This window comes from Ceratosolen solmsi, unplaced genomic scaffold, assembly GCF_000503995.2.
Source record: "Ceratosolen solmsi marchali unplaced genomic scaffold, CerSol_1.0 scaffold87, whole genome shotgun sequence".
Lineage (NCBI taxonomy): Eukaryota > Metazoa > Arthropoda > Insecta > Hymenoptera > Agaonidae > Ceratosolen > Ceratosolen solmsi.
Genome location: NW_011948455.1, coordinates 554,530 through 579,964, shown reverse-complemented (window position 1 = coordinate 579,964; position 25,435 = coordinate 554,530). Strand labels below are relative to the sequence as shown.

The 25,435-nt window shown below is 26.6% G+C and overlaps 3 protein-coding genes across 3 annotated transcripts; 2 read left to right on the top strand and 1 right to left on the bottom strand.

Moving 5' to 3' along the window:
• LOC105366751 (serine protease easter-like) lies at positions 1 to 3,971 on the top strand. The gene is made up of 3 exons (XM_011505292.1): positions 1 to 217; positions 1,935 to 2,373; positions 3,120 to 3,971. Exons 1-3 carry the CDS (start codon positions 151 to 153, stop codon positions 3,826 to 3,828), a joined length of 1,215 nt encoding a protein of 404 aa, XP_011503594.1. The 5' UTR covers positions 1 to 150; the 3' UTR covers positions 3,829 to 3,971.
• A 2,348-nt stretch (positions 3,972 to 6,319) lies between these two features.
• Positions 6,320 to 10,419, top strand: LOC105366770 (serine protease easter-like). Its single transcript, XM_011505317.1, has 6 exons — positions 6,320 to 6,338; positions 6,996 to 7,207; positions 8,320 to 8,623; positions 9,097 to 9,211; positions 9,271 to 9,334; positions 10,072 to 10,419. Exons 1-6 carry the CDS (start codon positions 6,320 to 6,322, stop codon positions 10,417 to 10,419), a joined length of 1,062 nt encoding a protein of 353 aa, XP_011503619.1.
• A 3,755-nt stretch (positions 10,420 to 14,174) lies between these two features.
• On the bottom strand, positions 14,175 to 21,501 carry pyx (transient receptor potential channel pyrexia). Its single transcript, XM_011505316.1, has 11 exons — positions 21,436 to 21,501; positions 21,221 to 21,372; positions 21,137 to 21,140; positions 19,024 to 19,478; positions 18,608 to 18,817; positions 17,959 to 18,126; positions 16,954 to 17,178; positions 15,963 to 16,244; positions 15,557 to 15,679; positions 15,136 to 15,280; positions 14,175 to 14,603 (listed from the first exon to the last, which is right to left on the bottom strand). Exons 1-11 carry the CDS (start codon positions 21,499 to 21,501, stop codon positions 14,175 to 14,177), a joined length of 2,259 nt encoding a protein of 752 aa, XP_011503618.1.
• Between the last annotated feature and the right edge of the window lie 3,934 nt (positions 21,502 to 25,435).

Below are 25,435 nucleotides of genomic sequence, written 5' to 3'. Positions count from 1 at the left end.
AACTATTTGGATATAATTCTCTTGCGCATTGCACATAGTACTTCTCGTGTCAATTAGGAGTGATGATATAAAGTCGATATACAGTAGCGCATACCAACTATTCCAAACCTCTTAAACAACTCCTTGTATTCTTCCAAACAGAAATTAAATATGAATTACAAGGATGGAGTGATATATTTACTGTTTGGTTTTATTATTTTTCATATTACAAGTTCTCGTACGTATACGCAGGTTTTTCATTATTTTTATTATTGTCTGTGAATTCTGGAAAAGGTCGAACGCAAAACAATGTATGTTTTTGTTGACCACGATTTGTTATCTCATTAATTCGTATTATATAACAGTGAAATTTTAACCTCATGTAGAATAATGTTATAGTATAATACAAATACTTGAAAGATGATTAATAATATTTAATACCATATTACTATTATATAATATATTTTATATATTTACTTTTTCTTATCAATATAAATTAGTAAAATGTTATGCAAATACGGCATTTTTATGGAATCAAATTAATAAGTGTGGTAAAGAAATTTTATAAAATATTCTAAGTATTTAAAAAATAACAAGTATTTACTAATCCATTTTTAAAATCTGTTATAGGCATATAGTACAGAATCTATTATTATACAATCTATTATAGAATGCTTTTAAATCAATTCTTTTATATTAAAGTATTATTGAATATAATAATAATTATAATAGAATTAACTTTTAATTTTCGGTAATAACTGTACATTATTGTTGCTATTAGTATATAATTATCATTATTATTATTAATATTAGTATTATCATCATTGTTACAGTTGTTCTTATCATTTACACATATACAGTTATCCTTATAATAATTTCATCATTATTATTCAATAAATATGTTTCATAAATATTAATTGGTATTATTACTATTTTTATATACTAGTCTCATTTCAAACATATAAATATACAAAAGGTATTAATATTATTTTCTTTCTACTTTTATTTTAAGTATTTCTTTTATTAAGTGCAATAACATTTTTATAATACTATGGAAATAATATGCAATATATGTAAGTAACAATACGGACACTTTAAAAGCATTTTTTAATTTTTCATTATGAAAAAAATTAAATTTTTTTATTTAAGTTAAAAATATTAATTGTTATTTAATAACAGTTACAATTTTATAAATTTAATTAAAAAATTTTTATTTGATTAAAATGATCAGTAACGAATTTTATATTTATTTAAACTTATATAAGAGGAAAGATTCTTTGTTCTTAATTGTCAATTATATTTAATTGATTAACGTTATTGTTTTAATTTCATGTACTTTTTAAAGATTTTTAACATAAATATATTTCTTCTAACTTATATAAGAGTAAAAATTGAGATTTTTAATAGAATTAGAATGATGTCGTTATTATTCATATGATCTATATTCTATACAGTTAATTATGTTTTAAACCATGTATTATTGAAATATTTTATCGGAAATTTATTATACATTGTTTATATTTATTATACTTAATTATAATTTAAGTTTTTTACTTTATGGCTTAAAAAATATTGAGTATTATATAATATGAATTTTTAATAAGTTTAAATAGTGTGTATTTTTTAAAAAAAAGTGACAATAAAATAACAATGATTTTTGGTTTTTTAGTTTTAAGGTTTTTTTCTAATAATGGAAACATTATTAATAAATAATAGATTACTTAATTGATTTGTCGATATTATACATTAAAGAAATATTTATAAAATAGGGTTTTCTCAACTTTTCATATTCACATGTGCCTTATATTATTTCATTACTGATATTATTCCAACTTTGTGTATGACTTAGTAAAAATAATTTGAATGGCAAATAGCTAGTATTTGAAATTTTGGATGAAACAACAATAATAGGAGAATAATACTCGTTATATAATCTCTTTTTGTTTAAATAACAGAGAGCAGTCAATGCCGGACTCCGAATAATGAGCTTGGCAAGTGTTTGAGCATCAAGAGATGCCCGGAACTGATATTGATTCTTAGGTCGGTGCCGCTCAATCCAATGAATGTTAATTTTCTAAGGGCAAGTCAATGCAGCTTTCAGAACGGTGATCCCTTCGTTTGCTGTCCGATACGAAACATATCTCAAAATCCCTATTCAAATGGTAAAGATGGACGAAGCAACGGCGACTCAAGTAATGGTCCAATAAATAGTTCGATTAATGGCCCGACCGCTGGAAGATTTTGGAATCAAAGAGACGACATTGCAAAATTGGAAGCTAGTAGTCTTTTACCGATCGATTGCGGTCGTGATCTTTCGAATCGTATCATTGGTGGCAACGTTACGGAGCTCGACGAGTTTCCCTGGATGGCACTTCTAGAATACCGCAAGCGTAAGTTTTTTTGCTTTCTGATTCATGCGAGTTTGTAGATAACGACACTTCTCTCAAGTAGCATGACTATCTAATTTCAACATATATTATGAAGACCTATTTTTGCTACAGTAAAGTATGTGTTAATAATTGGAGCGCGAAGAATGATAAATTAATTATTTTATCAAGAGTAACTGCCTATATAATTCAAAGATATGCCGTTGCTCTTGTATTTAATCTTGCTTCATATTTTTTCTTTACTTTTTGTTTTTATTTAATAATATACTGTAATCTAATTCTATAATAGTGGAAATGAAAAATTAATATTGTTTTACTATTTATTATGTTACTGTTTTCGTGATTATTTAATGGAATAATTTATAAAATAAGTAATTGATAAATACACAGTTATATGTATAGTGTGGTTCATATGATAAAATAACTACAACTTTGAAAGTATTACATATAGAAAATTTGCCCTGAAAATTGAAACATTGGATTAATCTGATATTTATAATTGAATAGATTACTATATAAGGAAATTGAATTTGTTAGTTTTAATTTTTTTTATTGAAACAATACGTTTGCTATTTGTTTCGATGAGAAATGAAGTATATGACGTAACTATAGTATTTCATATTGATTCCTAAATAGAATTATGAGGTTTAAGTCAGAAAGCTAAAAGGTGATCGTTTAAAAAACAATAAAATTTTGACCTAGAATTGATATTAAGGAGATTTTTTATGCTATTATCTTTCTCAATCTAGCAAGCGGTAAGACAACAGCTTGCGGAGGTGTTCTAATCAGTAAGCGCTATGTTTTAACGGCGGCTCATTGTATTAAGGGTCGTTCCTTACCTAAGACCTGGAATCTGGTCGCAGTTCGACTGGGCGAATATAACACGGCAACGGAACGAGATTGTATCCCGGATGGGAACGATAGCCAAGTATGCGCAGAAGAGCCGTTGACGGTCCCAGTGGAAGAACAGATTGCCCATGCGGATTATGCACCTGAAACCAATGGAGAAAAGAACGATATTGCGTTGTTGCGGCTCTCACGTGAGGTTACTTTCACCAATTTTGTGAAGCCGATTTGCCTGCCAAGTGGACCAGAGCTTAACAAGAAATTTCAGGTTGCCGGCTGGGGCAGAACCGAAAGTAAATCCGAGTCCGAGGTAAAGTTAAAAGTGACGCTAGGTCTGGCAAACAAAGCAGCTTGTGCAGAAAAATATCTCGGGTACGGTATTATCCTCGGGGACGGACAAATTTGTGCCGGAGGGGAGAAGGGCAAAGACTCCTGCAGGGGCGACTCTGGGGGCCCCCTCATGCAGCAGGATAGAACTTCAGATGGAACATTAAAGTGGAAATCTGTAGGAGTCGTCTCTTTCGGACCTTCGCCTTGTGGAATGCCTGGTTGGCCTGGCGTCTACACGAAACTTTACGATTATATGTCTTGGATATTATACACGATTCGACCCTGATTCCTATTGGTTGATTCAACAAGAACTCTTTATGGTTCTAATAGATAGATATTCATTGTATGCACCAATGCATTTAATCATAGTGTACGTGTAACCGATATTATAATAGTTTGAGAGAAGGATTATTGTATTGGAATGTACGATTTATAAATATCGAATACTGGCTGAACTACGAATCATATTGCATTAATTTGCTGACAATTAAAAATTTATGAAATACACGAATGTTATTTCTGAGTATTATGCGAGTAAATGATAACTATACAATTAATTTGAAAGTGATATATGTATGTATATATATATATATATATATATATATATATATATTATAAATGCATGATTATTGAAAAAAAGTGAAATTAAGCAGGTTTAATTAAGGCTGTTATTAATACTAGCTTATATAATCAACAAATTCATAAGTTCAGAGTTATATTTTGTAAATTATTATAAATGTAAGGTAAGGAACAGCCAAGATGTGCAGGGAAAATGTATATATTTATATATAAGTTTTATAGTAGATATAGTTTTATAATAGAAACAAAATTTAAAAATTTAATAAAATTTATTAATTATGGAAAATAATTAAACAATCTTGTTATAAATAAAATCTGCAATAAAATTCATACATCAGTTAAAAAATTAGAAGTATAAATTATATTGATATTTTTAAAATCATGGTCCGTTATTTAATTACAAGATAGTTACAAAATTTATAGAAAATATATGATGCTAGTATATGGCTTTTCATATTAATGAATTACAATAAATTGTTTCACTGTTATACATTATTTTTGTTTAGGAATGAAAAAACGAACAGTTGATACTTAAATAATTTTAATCCTATTTTCGCTAAGTCATCCAGAAATCACTTAAGCTTAAATAAGTTAACACCATTGAGGCTGAGATAATAACGAAACAGGTACAATATATTTATAACTTGATTGTAAGAAGTACTCTTTAAGCAAGATGTCATACCCATTTATTTTGCAGTATTGCACAAGTTGTAAAATAAATTTAATGAAATAAATTCAATGATCAATATATTTTCGAGTTCTAATATTTATTTATAAAAACAATATAAAGCTAAAAGATCATTATTTTTTTTTTATTATAAATAACGAAAAAGCTCTTTAGCAATTCTATGTATTTATATTTCTGCAAATATTAGGTGAATCATGTATCTAAAGAGTTACTTTATCAATGAATTCGATTTAAAATAAGATAAGTTTGCTTCTGTTAATAGAAAAATACAGATATAAATTAAATTTTAATTGTAATTAAATTTTTCTTCGAACAATTAAAATCATATTCCTACTTATACGTAATATTATTATAATTAATATATTTCATATTGTGTCATTTGCAGAATCATAAGCAAATTTTAAGATTAAAGTTTATGATAAGAATATTTATTACAATACTGTTGAGATTATTAATGAAAAAGTTTATTAATTTTTAATACTGAATAGTTTTAATTTGTAAGCTAATTTTTAGATTAATCTATAGTATGATTCTAAATATTTCATCGACTAGTAGTAATTCTAGACAGGCACTATTAGCTATAAATATTTATAGGTTATTAATTATTCTTATTTTATTAAATTAATTATTTATAGGTTATTAATACTTTCAAAAGTATTTTTATAATTGAAAAGCCATACATGTTTATAATTATAATATTTGAATGAATAATCTAAGCGATAATATTTGAACTTTTAAAAATAAAATTAATATCTAAACCTTAAATTTAAATTAGCAAAATTAATTTAGATTACAATCTTAAATATACAATTATTGAAATATTTCGTTAGAATTGCAATTGATCTTTTTTCCTTGTATATTTATAGATATTGTTTAAACTAATTCATAACTATTTTTTTAATTTGATGTTTAGTACATCTATCAAGATTGAGATAAAGAAAAGGAGATGTCAAGTTTAATAAAGATTCGAGTAATACTTAATAGTCTGGAGTTTATAACAAATAGAAAATAGATGATTAGTGAGAAAAAGCAAACAAGAACGAGAAAGAGAGATATAGACACACAACAGAGAGACACACACACACACTCAAAGAGAGCGTGATTGAGTACATACGATTGAACGGCATGTAGGAAAACCTACAATAAAACTGGTTTCTCGCGTTTGATCAAGATGCATTTGTTAACAATATATTTATTCATGCAGACGAGTTCACTACAATACATTAATCGAGTATTCGCATTTAAGATTATCCGAAGCTCGTGCTAAGTAAAGAAAGATTAGAAATTGTTCCAATTTTAAGCTATTGGTACATAAATTAGTTATTTTTAATTTTTTTCACAATTGCGACGTACTATATTCAAATCGTAGGCTTAAGTGATTCTTAAGTTATCATTCAAGTTGTAAGAAGCGCAAACATTTTTCTAAAGGTTGTGTATACAATGCAACGAAACTTTCAAGTTTTTGATTTGGTGCTCATTATAATTGCAAGGGATATATCTGCATGTAAGTATGCAAGTGATCATTTTGTGTAAGTAATTGTTTATTTACATTCTCTTAAAATGATTTGAGATTATTGTATTCAAATTATTCATATTTTCAAATCTTTTAAAAATAATAAAAAAAATATGACGGTGAAGTTACACTAATATGTTAGTATTAAATTAAATGGTTATTTTTGTATCGTATTAGTTTTGAATGTTTGATAACAAATAAAAACGATAAAAAAGCTTGAATCTTATAAATATTATCATGATTTCTAGTTAAAAGATTAGAGGATTTAAACTTAAAGAGATCGGTCAGAGTTTTTGAATTACAAATGCTTTATTACAAAAGAGTTTTGTTATTGATATGATTATTGTTAATATGTCTAAACCCAATTTCGTATTCATTTCCTTTATGTTCTTATTTCTGTTTTATTGTTTAAGTTAATTTCTGTCAAGTGTATTTATTAATCTGATAATAACTATTGTAATATTTATAGAATATATATTAGTAAATTTAGAATGATTCTTTGGATGGCCATTAATGCATAGAGTTAAAAAAATATAAAACTTTGATAAATATACTTCAATTTCCGTAAACATAGTATATAACATATTACATAACATATTAAAACCACAGTAAATATTTGTATTTATTTTTGTTTATTTAAATTTTGATTTATTTAATCAACTTTTTATTTCAGTGTTTATCTCGTCTACTAAAGATAAGTTTGAAACGCCAAATGGCCAGTTGGGTATATGCTTATCTGTATGGAAGTGTGATCAAATAATGCATTTATTACAACAAAAGCCATTATCAGAATCGATTGTCCTATATTTACAAAAGTCTCAATGTGGCTTTGAAGGATCTAATCCAAAGGTTTGCTGTATAGCAACTATAAATCACTATTTCTTGGTACCAAATTATTTTTATTATAGCACAGTTGTACATAATTGAATAACTACATTGATTAAATTATAATACAACTTAAAAATAATTTTTAATAGTATTTTAAACGATAATACGTGTTTTTATTATTTCTAATAGTATTTTCCAATAAATATAAATTAACAAACATATTTAACATATATTTAAAAGTTGTAGATGTATCTAAAATTAAAAATAAATAGCTTTTCTATTTAAAATTATAAATTGAATATTTGAAAAATAAATATTGGAGTTAAATTATATCTTGTTTTCTAATATATTGATGAATTAAAAATATAACGAAATTACATTAGAAGTTTATCAAATAAATACTTATAATCTTTATATATAACAATATTGCTAATTATCTCGATTGTACTATACGTACATTACCAATATAATATAATGAATTTTGTACAATGACAAAAACTGACGTAATTTAATATGAAAGAACTTGTATTATTTATTTAGAACTTAATTCACGTATTTATACTCATAATAAAGCAAATATAAGTTTTATTTAAAATATTTTTATAATGTATATAAAATTATATATAGTATCAATATTTGTAAATCAAATTCTTATTAATTGTATAAATTATAAACGGACTAAAGTAAATAATGAGAGAATAATTTGGTAATTATGTAGAATATTCTATTTTGATATGTGAACAATTTTAATATGTTGGTGATACATGGTATCATGTTTTTTTCAAATCTATGTTCCATATAGAAATAAAATATTTTAATTACTTATAATTTAAATATTAAAATTTTGATTATATAACACAGTTAACATGTATTATTATTGTTAATATGTTTGTTAATATCTTGATTAAATGTTCTTAAATAAAATCTTAGCATTTTATCTAATTACGCAACAAAGATATTTTATTTTTTATATGATAAATAGTGTCTTTAAAGGAATATGCATTTTATGTAAAAATCCTTACTTAAATATCCTTACTTAAATTTATGAATGAATGCAGACAATTGTATTTTGTATTTATAATAATAAAGGCTATATTTAATTATCAATCGTATAAATTAAGTACAGGAGATGATAATAATAAATTTAATGCTTTTATACTATTCTGTAGAAAAGTGAGCTACTGTCCTTGAAGACCTCAAATATAAGCATGAAACAGTTAATTTCATCTAATTTAGAACCACCAGATGTGACAAAACATCCAAATTTGCGGCTTTTAGAATACAATATTTGCGGGCCGATAAATAATAACACGTTGATGGATGGCAATAGGACGGGCCTCTTTGAATTTCCATGGATGGCACTATTAGTATATGACACTGGCGCTTCTAATCTAGAATTTCGTTGCGGTGGTTCAGTTATCAGCAAACGTTATGTTCTTAGCGCCGCTCACTGCGTCAGTGATTTACCTCCAAGTGAATATTCAAAATTCATTTGAACTATTTCTTTTACTTTTGTTTTTTGCTTTATTTGAAAAAATACTTTTGTACAAACATTAAGTGATGTAGTGAATATTAGTATTTTGTAAATTTTTACAGTAAGAATTTACATAAAATTAGTAATACAGAAATACATAAGAGTATTTCATTTAACCTTTTTGTTAATAAAATTATTTTATTTATTGAATATTTGTTATTATTAATCTTTATAATATTACATATATTTCTAGTACTCTTAATTTATAGTTCACTTGAATTCTTCTTTCGAATTAAATTATTATATATGCATATGTATATACACATTTCAACGATTTTTTATTTAAATTTATATTTAATTATAAAATGATTAAATCAAAAGTATATAGATTTTTAATCGATAAAATTAATGTATAATAAATAATTGATATGTAGAATGATAAACTTGAATAATTTAAATTCTTTATTTTTAGAATTAAAATTATTCGGTGTGAGAATAGGTGAGCATGAGATTATAACAGAAAGAGATTGTGAGATGTCAGAGACTTTCGAGAAAATTTGTGCTGAGAAATATCAAGACATTACTCTGTAGCTAAGTTAAAAAATGATATTGCTTTGATAAGATAGAAAAACAATATCGATTTCAGTCCTGAAAATGCCAAACCTATTTGTTTGCCAATCGGTACAGCAGCAAGAATTACAGCAAAAAAAGTAATATGTTTTACTTGTAATGAATGATACGTATTGTAATAATAGTTTATAGAATATATTTTTTTTAACATATTTTATTGTATTAAAAAATTGTGTTTTTGATAATTATGAGATACTTGTTTTTACAAACAAATGGATTTTAAGATGAAAAAATTTATATGTACACAAATTTTACAATATTCGAACAAAAGTTTCAATAATGATATACTTTTGAATGAATACAATATTTTCAATATAATAGTTTACAGTGATAAGAAAATCCAAGATAATTGTAATCAATTAAATATATTGTTTCCAATAACAAAGATTCTTATTCTAACTTGTAATATAAAAAGTAACTTTTTGTTTTTAAAAGTATTTTGATATAAACATTAATTGTAATTAGATAAAATAAAAGAGGTCGAAAAGACAACAATATATAAATATTTAACATTTTTATTTTTTCAAATTGTTTATTCTTGGACTGTTAAATATAATGAAAATAAATGGCATTAATATGAGTCATTAGAGGTTGATAAAGTAGAATATAATAATTGAATTGAAAAATTAAAAAAATATAGTTGCCATAGTTACTTTTATGACAGTAAAAACTTTGTAAACTTTTAACATCTTAATGGTGCCAACTTCTAAAGATCTCTTGATGAACGCAAAGCATGCACATAATAGATACTCTTTCTAAAAATGTATTTGATTTTGAGCTTTTAAATGTTTATAATCGACTGCTGTATGTTGGATAGTTGGTGGCAAGCGGTTGGGGAATCACCGACCATCACATTCCCAATTCTATGATGCAAAAACTGAGCTTGTCTCCTTATTCCAAAGATGAATGTGTGATCACATTCAAAAGCCAGATAGAGATCTGGCAAAAGCAGATTTGCGTAGGTGGGGCGCATAGTATAAATTCATTTAGTGGAGATTCGGGCGGTTCCCTCCAAGCACCAACCATCTATTATGGCAACCCGCGATACGTGCAATATGGTCTCCTGAGCTTCGGTATGAAGAATTGCAAAAGTGGTGGCTTCCCCGGTGTTTTCACACGTCTGGACTATTACCTCGATTGGATTCTTAACAGCATGAGTGCTTAATGTAAGTGTAATGATTATTCAACAAAATGAACATTTAGATAAATATCGTATATTTGTTTATTCTATAAATATATATTTTAATGAATTGGATGTAAAAAGCGTGGTAATCTTTCTTTGCTCAGTGGTATTTAGTTTTCTTTGTTGAATATCAATGTTTCTGCATAAATTAATGAAATACTATAAATATAAATAGGTAAATAAAGAAACAATATGCATGTAAGAAGGTATTTTATTATAATATACACACATTAATCGAAGGAAATCACTTTGTTGTCTAAATAGTTACGAAATCTGATTAGTATTTACTGATTAAGTGTGTTAAATTAAAAAACAATTATAATAAATATTTATTATGAGTAGCTAAAAATCTTATTGATAAACAGCTTATTTATAAATTTATATAATTTAAAAAAATTAAATAAAAATATATAATTCTAATATAAACGTTTATTGTAAAATGATTCCTATTTAGTTTACGACTATACCTATCTAGATTATTATAAAAAATAAATGAATAGTATTTACAAATATATTTTTTACTTAATAATATAATTTATATTCATTTCAAGCTTCGAATTAGTTAATATATTAAAAAATTGTATGTATTCTATCGATTTCAAAAGGTAGATTTAAATAATTCATGAGTTTTATTAATAATTAACAATAATTTATTTCAATAAAGTGAAATAGTATCATCTCAAATAGTATAGTTGTCTATTAACATTTTTAAAAATTATTAATACGTAGTATAAAAGTTGTCATGAACACTTTGAATTAAATTTATCAATAATGTTCTCATAATTGAAATTTCTGTCCAAAAAAAAAGAATAAAAATTGATATGCTTTAGATTAGAAGTTTAAATTAATTAAATTACTGTGCGATTATTAAGGGTTTGTTTTATGGCTCGAACTGCCAATTCAATAGTTCAGTGGATTAGTGTCACGTCATGATGACTGATGAGGAAATAACAGGTGGAAGGGTTGAAATTATGTACAGTATATTATTATTGTATTAATATATCGTTTATTCTTGTTGTCAATTATTATAATATTGCAATTTTTATTGCTTCTGGTGAGAGAAGGAAAAATATTCTATTCTTGTGATGAGGTTATTTCTTCAGGATGATGGTGATGTCGTTAATGCTATGGAGATTACGATATTGAATGTCGATTTTATGCTGATGTTGTAAGGATCAGCATGTGTAGTCAATCATGCTCATTCATGAGCATGAGAAGATGGTGGTTGGAATCAAGTATGCTTGGTAGAAAGAACGATCGTATTTAGTAGAGTGTAAAAAAGTCTCGATGAAAATTGGTACGTAATCAGTTATGTCTTTAATTATAATGGGAGCAGTAGAAAACTAGTCACACGCAAGATAATAAATTACAAGCCTTCGAGCTCTGAAGGACTTGATGAAAATGTATTTATAATCGATTATTCAATAAACTGTTGTCTAGCCGTGACAATGTAATTGACGTATTGCGTCACTTGTGTAGACTGTTTGAGGGAATGCACGTTCTTCGAATTGTTAGTTCGAGAAAGCGTACTCTATCTATCGACTGTTTGAAGAGAAGTTTTATAAAATTTGATTTGCTGCGCGCCTATAAGCCTTTTGAATACGCGCACGAAAACCGAAGGCTTGATCGTTCCATGGTGGCGCTGCTGAAAATAACGACCGTTACATGGCGGTCCTACTGAGGGCAGACCGAGACCCGTGCCATGGCTTCTACTGGTAGAGGGTTAGAACGGTTCACTGCGGTCGGATCACGGCAAGAGGTTTGTAGCAAGCGCAGTTCAGTAAGATGGAACTTCAGCAAGAGAGCGAGGCACGCCATGGTGCTTGCCTTATATATCGACGCGGCGGCTCACTTAGCTGGCAATAAGGCATCATTGTTGCTGCACTGGAATATTATATGAGGCGCAGAAAGAAAAATCTAGAACTTTCGAGAATTCGACGAAAGAAAAAATAAGGCGTAATAACATTAGAGAATTCCGGGCGATGTTATTACCCGAAGACCATATAAACATTGCGAACCATTTGAAACCAAAACATAATAAGTATACGAAAATTTTCGTCTTTACAGAAATCTGAGATCTAAAAGGCCGGCGATGCCGACAATCGGCGATCTTAGAACTTGCTTCAATTCCGAACAATTACATTAAGGAGTATTTTATGACTAAACTTAATACTAGTAGAATTCAGTGATGATTAAGTTTATGAATCGTATTTATATAATATATTTTTTTGTAATTTAAATTCTTATTATAAAAATTTTCATTTGTATTTAAAAAGATCAATTAGTGTTTACATTTTGATGCACTTTTTTAAATATTAGATATAATATGTATTCATCTTATTTAATATGTACTTTACCATATTTATTTATAAAATTAATACAATTTTCATTTTTAAAAAATTACTATTCAATGAAATTAAGATTACATTAATTTAAAATAATTATTAATTAAAATTTATAATAATACATAGTACTTTACAAAAATATATTTATATTGATTGAATAAAATTTTAACTAATTAGGAATTATTTTGATTGATTTCTAATGTTTATTATATATATTTTATAGGAATAGATTTATATATAATAGAATAAAATATGATTTAATACAAAGGATTTAATTACAGTATCATAGATTATCTTTTATGAACATAGATAAAAATCATTTTATTTATGTTGATGTTCTAATTATTTTTATTTGTGTTTGATGGATAGTTACAAAAATATGATAATCTATAAAATTAAGTAATTTAAAACAAACGAATATATAATTTTAAATATTATAATTTTCATCGAGATATAAATCAATAGATTGAAAATATGATGGTATAACTGTTAAATACAGTTTTTTAATTTTGTATTTCAGTATTTAATAATTAGTTAATTTAAATTAAATATAATAAAATATTTAATTATATTTCATTTAAAAATATATAGAGGTATAATAAAATGTATAGATATTTTTGTGGAATAAATTAAATAAGTTAACATATAGAATAGTATAACATTGAACTTCAAAATGAATATTATATTTGAAATTTATTGTACAATCTAAAAAATAATTTAATAAATTTAAAGAAGTGATTTGTATATAATTAATTATAATATATAAAATATAAATATTTTTTAGGTTTAGTATTTTTAATTAAAAATACTTAAAAATTTTGTAAATTTTGTATTTTGTAAATATTTATTATAAATTTAATATACTATAAATATTTAATATAAAATTTTGAATACCTTTTTAATAAAAAATTTTTATCTAGTAACTGGTGGTTATTCATTTGGATACATTAGTCAAGTATTATTAAATTGGGTACATTAATTTGGTGTAAAAACTTTTTTCCTTTTATATTTAGCATTTTGAAAGAAATTGTGGTATTAAATTAAATTAGATGCTCACAATAATCTTCTAAATTGTAACTGTGGAATAATACAGATAAATTCACTTATAAATAGATTTTAATTCAATATGTATTTGGAACATTGAAATGAGAATCTTATAGTATTTTATTTTAATTAATAATGATTGATCTAAATTATATAGAGAAGTAGTATCGGTATGTGCATTAAATGAAATTAAGTAAATCGTATTTGTCGATCTCTTTTTTTGTTTTTGTTCTGTCTTCTATATAATGATTCGAACAAGATAGTCAAGTGAATTAAATAATGAGCACTAACAGATACAGAATTCGATTGATTATGTTAGAGTTTCATAACGAATTGAAGATTGAATGATCATTGTTTCTGGTGGGTTTTAGTCTCGCTATGGATCATGGTCTTGTCACATGGTTCTTCTAAATGGCTCGGATTTTCTTTATAGTTTATGTCTTGGATAAGTTCGGCTGTCTCATTGATAGAGACTTTGAGAAGGCCCTTCTCCTGTTTTTTCTTCTCTTTGTTTTTTTGTTTCTTCTTCTCGAGATTGTCACTTGTGCATCTTAAGCTGGTGGATTGGGCAACGGAAACTGGTGTTCCTGAAGAGCTCGTGAGCGATCCAGAGTTTGTACACCAGCTGCTTGCAAGACTTGCGTAGGAGTATGCGCTGCTCGAGCTTTGGCGCTTTGGCGTTGACTTCTTCCTCATACAGAGATCGAGTTTTGGATAGTCATAAAGCTTTGGACACAGGCGAAGAGATGACTGGAAGTTCTGTAACATCGTCTCATCCTCGTTCGTCTAAGTGTTATTATGTGAAATAGTTTGAAAAAAATATTGTGCGATAGCATGAAAATGATAAGCTTTTTTGGATATTTGCATTGTATAAGCATTTTTTTTAATTTTCAGTGATCATTTATATAATAATATAATATAATTATTATAATAATTATTATAATAATTCTCCAATAATATTATACCACTCGTGCTATTTTTCATTATTTTTCACTCATTATATTTTTATAATAATTAAGACATAATTAATACATGCGAAGTATTATTTTTAACTATTTTTGGTTAGTGTAAATATTATAGGAATATAAACAAAACTATTTTGTATATAATGTAAACATTGTTTTCAATGAGCTATACAAAAATTAGCGCCAAAAGTATTCTAATTTGACTTTTAAATTAATAGAGAAATCAGTTTTCACAAAAAATTATTTGTATAGGACATTACTTAATGTTGAGTTCAAACATTAATTATTTTTAAGTATAATTTATTAATTACGAGAATTATTAATTTTGAAGATAAATATTTTACCTGAGAGTGGCGTTCGAAAAGTGTAGGGATTTGCGTAACACGATCGAGCATCATTTCCATTTGGATACGATGACGATCCGCTTGTTCTCGAGCTTCATCTCGTCGTAATGATGTACGAAAATCTAAATCCCTCTCGTGTTCATTTCTTATTTATTATAAGATACAGATAAATATGTTTATTCAAATATTTTGTATATTTTTATATAATCTATATATATTTTATGCAAAATTATTTAGAAAAGAAAAAATTTATGCCTTATTTTTGTACCTATACCAGGAGACAATATTAAGAAAACTAAGATATACATTTTGATGTTGTTTTAATTATATATTTTCTATTCTTAATGCCATTATAAATATTAGTTTTACATTGTGTATAAATAAAATAATATAACAATGAAAATATAAATTAGGTGCAAACCTTGCCGCAGAGCGGAGAGCTCTCCATGCTGGTTTTTTGCTAATTAAAGCTTTGCGTAATCTTAACATTTGATCTTGACGATTCTCCTCAAGTTGTTTTTTGATATCACGCTCTAGTTTTTCTCTGAAAATGATTTTTCGTACCATTTTATTTTTATTACATTAATAATTATATTTTAATTATTATTATATATTATATACTATTTATATAATATATTATATATAATATATTAATACTTTATTTGAACTAACTTATTATTTTGTGTTTGTTATATGAATAAAATAAATAATAATGAGTTTTTTATTAGTATAGCTATTGCGATGTATTAAAAGTAATAGATGTAAAGAATATATAACTGCCCAGTAAACAGATCGAATTAACATAACGAAAAGCTTTAAGAACGTACCTAGAAACCTGAGCTCTAAGCAGTGCAGCCAAGTTGTTACCATGTGGAAGGAAGGTTGTTGTTATTGTTGAAGGTCTTGACCTTTCGGAGAATAGAGGCGTGTTGCGGTTGAAAACAATTGAACTGTTATCGCATCCGACGCTGCGATGTCGTCTCTCCTCCGATGAAGCCTTTAGGGAGCGCGAGCTCGATGAGGACTTGCAGCAACTCCGTCGCGCCATAGATGGTGACAATGACGATGATCTCATTAGTTCGATTGCTCTTATGCGTTTCTGCAGATTCCTATGCGCGTAACCGCGGAGCTAATATCATTAGTCATACAGCATTTAATTATTTACTGAACAACGCAGATTCCGAACTGATATAAAAATAGTAATTTTATTAAAAATACGATAATTAAGGCTATGTGAATTAAATTAGATGCTCACAATAATCTTCTAAAATGTATTCTATCTATTTCATTAATTTGTGTACATGAGATCTGTTTTTATTTATTCTTTCATTGCACTCATCAAATGAAATTTTAATTAATTTTTTATAATATTTTTTTTTTAAATTCAAATCTAATTTTTAAATTTTGTTTACATCAGGTGAATTTTTTAAATATTTGTATAAATGTATAAGCTTCAGATAATATTTATAAATATGGATACGCTCGTGGTAATATTTATGCATGTGTGTAAATGTGTAGATATATATGTGAATCTGACTGTCCGTGTATCTATATGTATATATTGTGGATGAATCTACATCGCTGCTGCGTACGAGGTGTGGTTATGATTGGATGGGTGTAGGAGTGCCCGTATGCGGTCTCACGTATGTTCAATGTATATTGCGTAGATGGAAAAATAGAGTAAAAAGATGGTAGTAGAAAGTAAGAAGGAATTATGAGATGTGGCGTAAAGGTAGTTGCAGTAGAGAGCTCTAAACTCGAATGCGATTGATATAATCAATCGTTCTTCATGAACATATTGTATGGAAAGAGTATTACCTGAAATATGCATCTTCTAGCATTGTATCGTGAACGTCGATACTAAAGAGGTTCCTCGGTATGGGCTTGGCCTTGAATCTTGAGCTGCTATAGCAGCTCTTATTTTTTCTGAGGTCGGGACTCGAGTGGGTCAAAGCTCGGAGTGCACGTCGGTCGCATTCTAATTTAAAAGGTTGTACTTGCGACATTAAATTTAAAGCGCTCTCTTCCCGTACAATTCGGCTTCTATTCCATTTCAAGAGAGAATTGCTTTAAAATTCTTATGTAATTACTCATCGTCAATTAAATAGTAATAAATACGATGGGCCCTTATGGAAAATAACATGTTCAAAATATGAATTGTAATATGTAAATCCGAATGCTTCAGATTTATTTTCATATTTGCTCAAAAATAAGAATAATTTAATATTCAAGAAAGAATTTTTATTTTCAATAATACATACTTAATATTTGTATGAATATTTTAAAGAAAAAAATTGCATATCTAGCTTATTCAATATTTTATTATGCAACAAATTTAGTATATTTATTTTATAATCTTTATAATATACTTTTATATTAAAATTTTCATTGATTTCAAATAATTATCTTTTCTTTTAATTTTATTTCATTTAAAATATGTGGACTTGATAATCTTAAGTATTTTAAATATGTTATATTTATTTTTTTGTATAAAAATTTTGTAGATAAATTTTTGAAAAAATTAAATCTCTTTACTTGTCGTCATTATAACTATTTATATATTAATATGAAACAATTTGAAAAATAACAGAGATACTATTTTTACAGTAAAATACTACATTATTTTCGAAATGCGTAAGACAGACTATCAAAAAGATATAAAATGAGGAAAGTAGCTTTAAAAATATATTTGAAAAACATGAAATGCCCTTTCTTGCTTCTTATTTCGGAAACTAGTAGATTGAGAAGCATCGAAGGAGATTGTGTAATTTTCCAATGAATCGTTAGTTATTTTGAATATAGGAAGTATAGTTGCTATATTACCTTTCTTCTTTTGCTGCCATAAGTTTCTCATACAAAGGAATTTTCGATGATAAGGGTATTGGTTTTATACGTCTCTTTTTCGCCAGATTCTTCTTATTTGTTGTAAAACTCTTACATTCTTTATCTGCCTCTTTCTCTATCATCGTGATGTATTTCTCTGCATCATCTCTTGGAAATTATAATTTAAAATTTTTATTAATAGACTTTCTGTTTTGCCATTGAGAAGATAAACAATTATTTTGATATCGTATGTCACTAATTCAAGAAAAGAGCATGTTGTTAATGATTTTCATTTAAATTACCAATACTATTTAATTTTATTTAACTTTATATTTTTAGCAGGCGGATGTTTCATTTGACTTTGTAAAAATATAGTGTAAAATTAAAAAATAAAACATTTAAAATATTTTATTATACAATATTTTTTACAAAAAACTTCTTATAACAAATAAATACTTTAACTCAAAGTTATTCAGTGAGCAAAATTAAAAGCAGGTAATTAGTAACTGAAATTTGAATTATATTTAAAATATAATTATATATTTTAATGAGATTTGAAAAATTAGTTTTGAATAGAATAATTATATAGAGAAATGTTTATTTAATTGTTTGTGTATTTTTAAGTGAGTAACAGGTTCATAAATATTACTTGAGTGTGAAGTTGAAAGGCTTGGATAGAGTGAGTTGCCATTTTTTTGTGCTGTGAGCTGGCAAACTTTTGGTCTCGACGCTTATTTCCTGATTGTCATTTTCTAAGCTCTCATTGCTTTTCAATTCACTTTCGGAGCTCCAGATTTTATTTTCCGATATTACATCTTCATTACGTTCCATATTTTTAGCCTTATCATACTCCATGCATCTAGTAGCCAAACATATATTTTCATTTTATCCATCTGTATTTGGAGTTATAATACAAACTTTTAGACGAAATGATATACATTGTTTTATAGTCGAAAGAGTGAAGTCTTCAAACTTTATATTTCAATGTATATAATTATTTTGAAAATAATTTGTCAGATTTAGGCATTCCAATGAAAGTCTTAATGAAATCCTCAGTATTCTCACCTGTAGTTAAGGAAATCTTGATCTTTGGTTAGGCAGGAGAAACTTCGTCTAGAAGGATGCAAGAACAAAGTATTGCTCTTCGGCTCTCCGTAGTTGTAACGCTTATCTTTAAGTTTTAGTTCAGCATCTGGAATGCTTTTATGGCTGTCAGAATTATTTTCATTCATGAATATAGGGCGATCTCTATAGCAATTTTCGACGTTGGATCTTGTAGCAATTTCATCCTCTTTCTCCTCCTGCTCAAGGCAGTTACGTAGATTCTTCAAGAGGATTCGCTGTTTACGTTTCAGACAGTCAAGCTTCTGCTTAAATTGCTCATTCGAGAGATGATGAATTTCTATATAGTTGGGTATACTCTGGATAAACTCGAGGAAGCTGTCGTAATCTTCACGAGCATTTTTGAGCTCGCTATTCCTTTTGTTATATATCCTGCAGTAATCACTCGACTTTTCAATCTATCCGTATATGTGAAGCTTAAATTAGCTTTTAGGTTATTTTTTGTAAAAAATTTTCGTATTCCCATTGAATACATAGAACTTAATGAAATATCTTTATGCTCTCAAAATTGAACTTCGAAGTATAATTTTAGCAGTATTATATTTAGTATTATATTAGTTGTAAATAAACTTAGAGGAGGATTGTGCATAAAATTACTTTTAAACAATTAATGTAATTTTTTCTAGAAATATTTATGCCTATTTATAATTAATATGTTAAAAATTAAAATTAAATATAAAATCTTAATTATTCTTATTTGCTATTACACTGTAGATATTTTTATATAAATAAAGAAATATTTAATGTCCTGTTTACTAATACTAAAGTTAAATTACTTATGTTTTTATTATTTTAATGGATATGTTTCATAATTTAAATAATCGATATTTTGTTACTGCATTCTACAGTATATTAAATGATATAATAATTATATACTTTCGATGTAACTAATTTAATGAAATGAAATGTACATAATATATAAATGCAAATTATAAAGTATTTATACAAATAATATATTTTAAAAATTTATTTAATTAGAAATATTAAATTTATAATAAAAAAACGTATTTTTGAGAACAAAATATTAATATATTTTTCGTTTAAATTTGTCAATATTTACCAAACTATTATTTTTAACTACATTATGAAATATAATTTATATATAAAATACTTTAGATGCCAAAATTTTGGAATTAAAATTTTTTAAAATAAATTATTAGATGGTTTATATATATATAGTAATTTTTTTTTAAATAAATACTCCAATAAGTCTCATCAGTATAAAAATATTTTAATGCAAATTAAAAAAAATAAATTTTGAATAAAATTGAACTATGTGTATAATGAAATTTCCTAAATTTATATTTTTTTATAATTAATTTGATTAAATTATTGTTTTAAGTACGAAATTTAACATTTTAATCTTAATCCTGAAATAAATGATCCAATGTATTATTTCATAATAATTTCTAATTACAATAATGATTGTAGCAAAAAAAAAAAAATAATTTTGGATTGAAGAAATTGATTTTCAAAAATATATCTAGGTGAATAATTAACTACAGATGTTTGTCCATTACTTTGAAGGATGTACAAACATGCTCAAGCGTTTGTAATTTATTTATTATTTATTTTTAGTAATTAATAATTCTATCTATATTTTGGATTAAGATTCATTTTATGAGTTGAAAGATATAACAATATATCCTTATTACAAAATGCATTGTTGTATTATTTTATTAATTAATTTCAGGTATTATATTCTAATTTATTTTTGGTTACTAGTCATTAATAAAATATATAATTTCTCTTTGAATACTTAGTGTTAATTTAATATTAATCAATTAGTATAAGAAAAATATATGAAATAAATTATTAGCTTATAGATTTTTTTTGAAGTGTAATTTAAAATGAATCTTTTATAAAATATTGTTATTTTTCTTAATCACTTGTATAATTGTATAATAAATAAAAATTCTGAGAGATAATTTCCCAATAAATATAAAATAACAAAAGGTATTTTAAAACGATAATTATACATTTATGAAAATTTGAATGATATTTGTTATGATTGACTGTATGAATCAAAGCATTTTTACGAACTCTGATTTAAAACTTTGCTGAAATGTTTTATTAAATACTAGGGAAGATTGTGTTTACGTAAATCTCAACGAAAGCTTTTAAACGAAAGTATGCTTACTTGGCGCTCAGTTTATTAAAGTCTCGTGGCTTCTTCCCGTTGACACGTGAACATTTTAAGCGCTCGTAAAGCGGTGTCAGTTGCCGGTTGTACGGGTCCATTGTCATCTTCACACACGAATGCATGTAGAAGGTGCCCTTCCATTCCCTTTTCTACGACGCTTGCACCTTATAGTGTGATTGAATACAATCGATGTGCTCTCCTCGAGTGTATACGCGTTTCCATGGAAATGAACCCCACCACCGCAATGTAATGTATCCGCTTGTAACAGTGATCGGCATGTCTACTTTTCCTATCAAAATGATATACAAAATCCGTTGCTTCGTTAATCTAAACCTATGACTATTTTCCGCTTCAGTTAAATAAATAGCTCTTATTTTTTAATTTTTTGTCAAAGTTTTTTTATATTTAATAACAAATATTTTGTATTGTTATAACTGCATATATAGTATGTAAATCAAGTGCTGAAAATTTTAACCTATTTATTTTTCTTAGAAATTTTTTCTATCTATAAGAAAACAGGCGTCTATTTATAAGAAAACAGGCATTTATTAATATTCAGATTCTTTTTTACAGTAAAATATATAGCCATGTTTAGAAAATAATTAAAATAGAAAATAAAAAAATATAAAATAAATAATGGTCCATAAATTAATTAAGAATTCTATTATGAAAATATTATCAACATTAAATTAAAATAATATTTTTTTTTTCTATACTTACAATCATTTTTAAATATTTAAAAAAGTACAAATTAACGATGAAATTATAATTCTTAAAACAAATCAAAAGAAATGAAGTAAAAACGTAAAAACTATATTGTAAAATGAGTATATTGATTTATTTGTTCAGATATATAGAAGTCAAGTGAATTTCTTTTAGTAATATCTAGGTTCGTAAAGATTTTATCTTTTTAGTGAATATAACAATATATGAATTATGGTAGAATTTTTTCTACTAAGTATTTATGGATCAATTGCAAAACTGATAAAAACAGCTTATTTGAATTTCAAGAAATATATATGGTATTTTTATGGTAAAACAACTGCTTTCAATCAATTATTTAAGTAAAAAACAAATGTAAACTTAGGAAGCATATATTAAGATGACATTTATAATACAAATGCAGCATAATAATTTTAATAATATTAATTTCATGCACACGATTTTTAAATGAATTTAAAACTTACGTATGTAAGAAGAGTTACTTAAAATAATTAAAATACTTAAAAACTGATGGTATGAATTTAATGAAAAATCTTTTGAATTCTCGAATAATTAATTAAGTACAATTATAATAAATAGTTTTGAAAGCAAATTTAATGGAATATATTTATAAATTTATAAATTATCGGTTTTAGTTTACAAAATAATTACAAATTTTTTTTAAGTAACTAATTATTAAGTATGATTGTTAAGTAAGATATTGTATACCAAATATAATATTAGAGCAAATCATATTATATATTTTATTAAATATACTCCTTTAAAACAATGTTTTAATTTGCTTTTATAAATAAAAGTTTAATTAATATTAATTAGACTATTGTATAAAAATAAATTAATAATTTCTTTAATATACAATAACATCGAATATTTGATGAATGAGAGTTTAAAACATTATTAAGTACATTCTTTTGAATCGTTAATAGAATCTAATTAATTAGATTAATCTTATAAAGATATGAATATTACGTGATTTAATGTTAGGATTAATTTAACAAAATAATAATAATAATAATAATAATAATTGAAATATTATACAAATTATTTTTGTAAACTGTCTGGGATCAGACTAGAAGCCTCCCTGTGATGGTGGATGGAGGCTTGCTGACAAGCGGAAAGAGCAATGCAATTATTCAATACTGCCTTTAGAGTTTATTGTCTTTCGTTTTATTAAATATAATAAATATAATAAATAGTCAGTGGTCTATGGATGTCGAATTGAATGTATGATACAATGAATAGATGAGTGTTCCTTCAATTAATATTAGTGACGATAATTCTGTAAGTGTATTCTTGATAGCCTGGAGCTTGATTCTCCATCTCCTTGTGAGTTGAGTAGTAGTAGTGGGAGACTCGCGCTGGTAGGGGCAGTGAGTTAGAGCCGCCTTAGCCGCTGGCGTAGGGTGAGCGCTGTAGTGGTCGGGTGGTGGGAGGATGGCCGTGTGACGTCACTGATTGACGGAGTGGGAGATTCACTCGTATCGATGTAATGTGATATAGATAGTGTGCTGTATTGGTGTATGTTCGTAGTGTGTTGCTGAATACGTAGTTGACAGGAGGCGTGCATTAGTACGACGTAAGAATGTGTGTAATAGCGTAGCTTACGTGCAGGTTAGAGTCGATCTCTATAGTAGTAGTAAGCCGTAGGAGCGTAGCTTACGTGCGTGGTGGAGTCGATCTCTGTAGTGCGGGCTGGAGCCGATCTGTAGAATGGCGATCCTGTCTTGATGAATGCTTGATTGAACTAGTAAGAGAGCGAGAACGTCAAGCGCGGCGCCTTAAATATCCTAGGCCAAGCTTGCGGATCCGGTGATTATCGGATCACTCTTGCCATGCCGATTGTTAGAGTGATGTCACCAGAGTCTAGCCTTGGGGAGTTCGTTGGCCTTGTTAGTCTAATTGTACACAAACACACACACACACACACACACACACATATATATATATATATGAATTGTACTACATGTATAAAAATATCTTTATGAACCTTATACATCATTTACAAATATAGTATAAACAATTATTAATATACTTTAATTGTAGAGCTATTTTTATAACATTTTATTGCTTATGTACAGACAAGTATAGAACTTTTTCAGTAATTGATCATTTACAAAGTAGTAACAAACCAATTCACTGAAAAAATTAATAGATTGAATTTATAAAAATAATTACACATAATTATAATGTTTCCTAATAGAGCTTGTGTATTAGTACTTAAATATTTACTTAGTGAATTATTGTCTAATATATATTTTGATTCAATAATACATGCTGAAAATATTATAAAAGGAACATAAAATTTTTTAGATTAAAATTTCACATTGTTAATTTAAATTAAATAAAAATTGAATTTATGTTTGTTCGAAAATTAGTGCTATTTTCTGGCTGGAACTGCCAGTGTTTCTATAGCTTTAATAATTTGCCGCCCGCTCTAGCAGATGCTTGAGTGGGAGTTAAGTGAACGGGTTATAGAAAGGTGTAGTATGTGCAAACTTCGTTAATAGTTGCATTTATAATAATCGTTTCAGCCAGAGTGACTGAATGGATGTTAAACGTACAGTGGCGCGGCGCGTAGCGCGCTGCTCTTAAATATTCGCCGCATAGTTTGCGATGCCGACAACAGCGCCATAGTCTGTTGCTATACCGAAAACCGTTAAGATATTGCTATGCGGAAGTATTGTCGTATATTAGACGCTATGGAGTGGGAAGAATTCCTTGAATTGCTCCCAATTTTAAATTGAAATTAAAAAAACTGCCTCAATCCCGAACATTTATAAATCATCAAAAATTATATTTCAAAAGAAAAAAATATACATTTATATTAAATAAAAATAAAAATTACAAGATTTATCTGTAACAAGAATAAGTTAAAAGATATATTATACTTAATATATATAATGAAACCGTTAATACGACAAAATTGCTTATAAACATATTAAAAAATTTTAATTAATATTCAAGAAATGTTATTGTTCTGGATTGGAGCATTTTCCAAGACTGAAAACTGGAGAAGTATAAGCCTTCTTTCTAACTCTCATGTTTCTAAACATAGATTCTGCGAATTTTCGAATATTCTAAGCCTTATTTTCGAGTGTCCTACAATATTTCCGCAAAGCAACACTGATTGGAAATACTTGAACCTTCTAAAGCTTTGTCTTTCTGGAATTCTCAAAAGTTCTATAGCTTTAGTCTTTGACATCATGCAAGATTTTCGTCATAACAACACCTATGCATTGTTACCAGCTCAGTAAGCTGCCGCGCGAATATTTAAAGGAAGCACTCGACGAGCCTCACTCTCTCTCAGTGAACCTCTCTCAGTGATCACAGACTGTCTTAACTGGACCGCCATGGAATAGTCGGTACCTCTCAACAGAGCCGCCACGGAACGAACAAGCCTTCAGTTTTTGTATACGTATTCAGTAAGCTTGTAGGAACATTGTACTTACATCATTCAGTCTGACTTTACAACTATAAACTAGTTACTCA